Source organism: Egretta garzetta, unplaced genomic scaffold (genome assembly GCF_000687185.1).
Source record: "Egretta garzetta isolate BGI_Z169 unplaced genomic scaffold, ASM68718v1 scaffold397, whole genome shotgun sequence".
Lineage (NCBI taxonomy): Eukaryota > Metazoa > Chordata > Aves > Pelecaniformes > Ardeidae > Egretta > Egretta garzetta.
Window position 1 is genome coordinate 9,700,390 of NW_009260493.1, and position 3,221 is coordinate 9,703,610.

At 38.7% G+C, this 3,221-nt stretch overlaps 1 protein-coding gene across 1 annotated transcript; it reads right to left on the reverse strand.

The window, feature by feature from the left end:
• Positions 1-248: 248 nt before the first annotated feature.
• TMEM200A (transmembrane protein 200A) lies at positions 249-1,852 on the reverse strand. The gene has a single exon (XM_009644370.2). The coding sequence runs from the start codon at positions 1,722-1,724 to the stop codon at positions 249-251; it is 1,476 nt and encodes a 491-aa protein (XP_009642665.1). The 5' UTR covers positions 1,725-1,852.
• Positions 1,853-3,221: the final 1,369 nt, after the last annotated feature.

The window sequence follows — 3,221 nt, forward strand, 5'->3', positions numbered from 1 at the left end:
GGAAAAATTGGAATTGGTCGTACCAAAACTCTCTGAGCAATGATAATGTACAGTATTGCAGCTGTATGTTACTAAGACAAAAAACTCTTGGCATTACAAAAATGAAGATCTCTGTTCACACAAGCCAATTTAATGGGCTATTAAGCATTTGGTTAAAAACAGGCTTGTACTAGTCTCACTGAAAACACTTGTCAAAATGTTTTTTTTAAAAAATACTGTATGACATCTTCTAAATTGCAATTTAAATATTAAAATCTTGTTTCAGAAGTTCCTCGCTTCAGGTTGTTACTCAAAAACTCATCATGTTCAAAACTCAAATTATTATGAGATCTTGATATCATAAGAAGCTTTTCCTTATTAGTAAAGTCTTTCTTGACTGCTGCTTGTGGCACAAGTAACCTATCCATTGGGTCCTCTTTGTTTTCTAGTTTCATATACCCCTTACTGTTGCTCCGATCCAGTCTGGGCCAGCTGGGGTGCTTCCTTTGTTCAGCTTGGACAGTGAGCGTAGATGGACCCCTGTCCAAGTCCAGGGACTTCGAATGTGAAGACAGAAGATGCAAAGATGTGTTGGACCCAAACTGTTTCCTGGCAGCGCCAGGGGATAAAAGCTTTCCTGTGCTTGGTCCAAGAGTCATAGAAGATTTGAACTGATCAGATGGAGTGTCCACAAGTGAATTGTGTCGTGGCAGCATGGTAGTGGCCGGTCTGTAGGACTCATTGGTATCAGGTAGTGGAATGGCCAGAGAATCCATCGACAGATTTCTAGACCGACTCCTAGTGATCTCCGAGTCCTCAGTGATGTTGTCTATACTGGGCTCATCAATAACACAGTTATTCAGTTTAATTACTGGCAGTGTGAAAGCACTAATGGAAGATGATACAATGGATTTTGTTTCACACTTTATAGAGCTAGTGTTTTTGTCATCTGAAGCCTTGCTGGAGTGAGGATAAAGTCCAAAGACCGAACCAGATTGCTCAGTCAGCAGAGGTGGCAGGAGGCTACCAGCGGTCCTATCTTCATTTAGGGTAATCTCATCTTCTTCAGCAGAACTATCCATTCTAAAGTTACTCTTGAAGCCAGAGAAAGGGGCAACCGTGTTGGCAGCCAGCCGTGATGCACATGAGCTCCCGCTGTGCCTGAGTTCTCCTTCCCCCAGCAAGCCAGTGAAGGCACCGCTCAGCTCCTTCTGTTCCTTGATCCTTAGGGTGTGGATGTCTATTACAGTGGAGTATATGTCCCTCATGTGTATGATTTTTGTTTCCTTGTCACGGTTTTCATGCAAAATGGCATTTGCACAAATAAAAATGAAGATTCCAATGCCCATAGTAAAAGGGCCCAGCATTTTCATCTTATCCGAATGCACATGCTGTTCAAAGAAACGCAGTAAAATGCTTCCCTGGCTTCTCAGGACCTGCGTTTCATTTACAGGTAGATTATCTTCAGATCTTAAAAGCTGTTCCTTTTGGGGCCAGTATCCAAGGATGGCCATTGCAATTCCCAAGAATGCGATAAGCACTCCCAAAACGAGGAAGAATCCCGATGGAGAATAGAGACGGATTTTGCCCCTGACAATTACTACATCTGCCCTGGGCCGGCGTCTAACTGGTTTCTTCTCCTCAGAAGCTGGTGCTGTGGCAAGATTTACATGTTGCTGAGATCTGGCAGAGTCTTGCCTTTTTAAGGCAGCCAGTCCTGTTATGACTCCTCCGGTTGCTATCATAGTTCTATATTGTGCCCTGGGAAAGAAAAGAAAAACAGAAATATTGAGGAAAAAAAAAAGGTTGTGTCTGCAAATACAAATAGCACTTTGTTAATCTGTAGATATTTCTGGATAATCAAAATATTCATTACTTTAAAAAAGCTATTATATCTTAATCCAGTTACGAGATAATAGCAGTTTTGAGATTCACCTAGCATCTTCAAAAAATTTTCCAAAAATCTTTTATCACCGCAAATATAGGTAATAAATCTTCCATCAGTGATGCAGACAGTAGCAGAAAGCTAGTGCTCTTAATGGCAATATATCAGGATTAAAGATTAAAATATTCAGAAGTCTTAACAGATGATTTATCTCTGGACTGGTCTGCAGCAAAGTCAATAATATATTATTACCTTGTATGCGTTTTAGATCATTTTAGCACTTTAGCTAGTAGTTCTTTTAAAAATTTTTATGACACACGATGACTATGAATACAGATCATTTTACATACCCCCTTTAAGAGATCTTTCCTTACAGATTTCAGCATATATTAATACATATTTATTCCATCATTTAAAGAAGCTTTTAGTAAGCCTATTCAGATCACCTGAGCCTCAACTACAGAGTCATTTTTGCCTTTCCTAATAAAGCTAATCCTCTTTTATGCATATCTAGATCTTTTTTTACAGACAGACGGACTCTATATTTGGACATTGTCATAGATTTCCAGCACTGCAAGCAGGTTGCATATAAGCATATCTACAAATAGAAATCGGTCCAAACCACCAAATATTAACTTGGTTATGAAATTAATAGGGAATTTAAGACAGGTGGCCAAGTGGAAGGACTAATCCAGGAAAAAAAATGTATCCAGTGTTCATCATTATCTGTTCAGCAGCAATTCAGGCGACAGAAAGAAGAGTAGCAACCTAAACTACCTCCCTGCACCATCATTATTAAGGGACAGGGCGCTTCCTCTCTCCCTGTGAGATACCTTTTCTTTAACGAAGGCAAGACCTGGAAAAAGGCCTGGGGTGCTAAGTATACAGCATTTTCTGAATTTCTGGAAAAGAAATTCATATCATTATTCCAAAAATCTCAGAAATTTCACTTGTAGTGTCAGGATTCATTTTCCTAATCTCTCTGGAAAGTCTCACCCTTTGCAATTCACTTCCATTTTTATGCTATCTGGGCAATTTCAATAGTTCAATGCCAATTAATTTCTTGAATATTTCATGAAAAGCCTTTTTTTTTTTTTAACGTAACAGTTTGAAAATCCCCCAAAGAAAGTTATTTGACATTGACATTGAAAAAAAAACCCTTTCTCATATGCCTGTGCGCTTAAGGGTTCCTGCCAAAACACAAGATCATTATTCTGTAAAACAATGTTTTGAATCTCTAGACAGAAATAAACAGGACTTATCCATTATAAAAGCTGTTGCATTTTGCCATGACTCAATTAAATGTAATTAGTTTTCTCTATGAAATAAATTAAGAGAATTATGGCGTATCTTTACT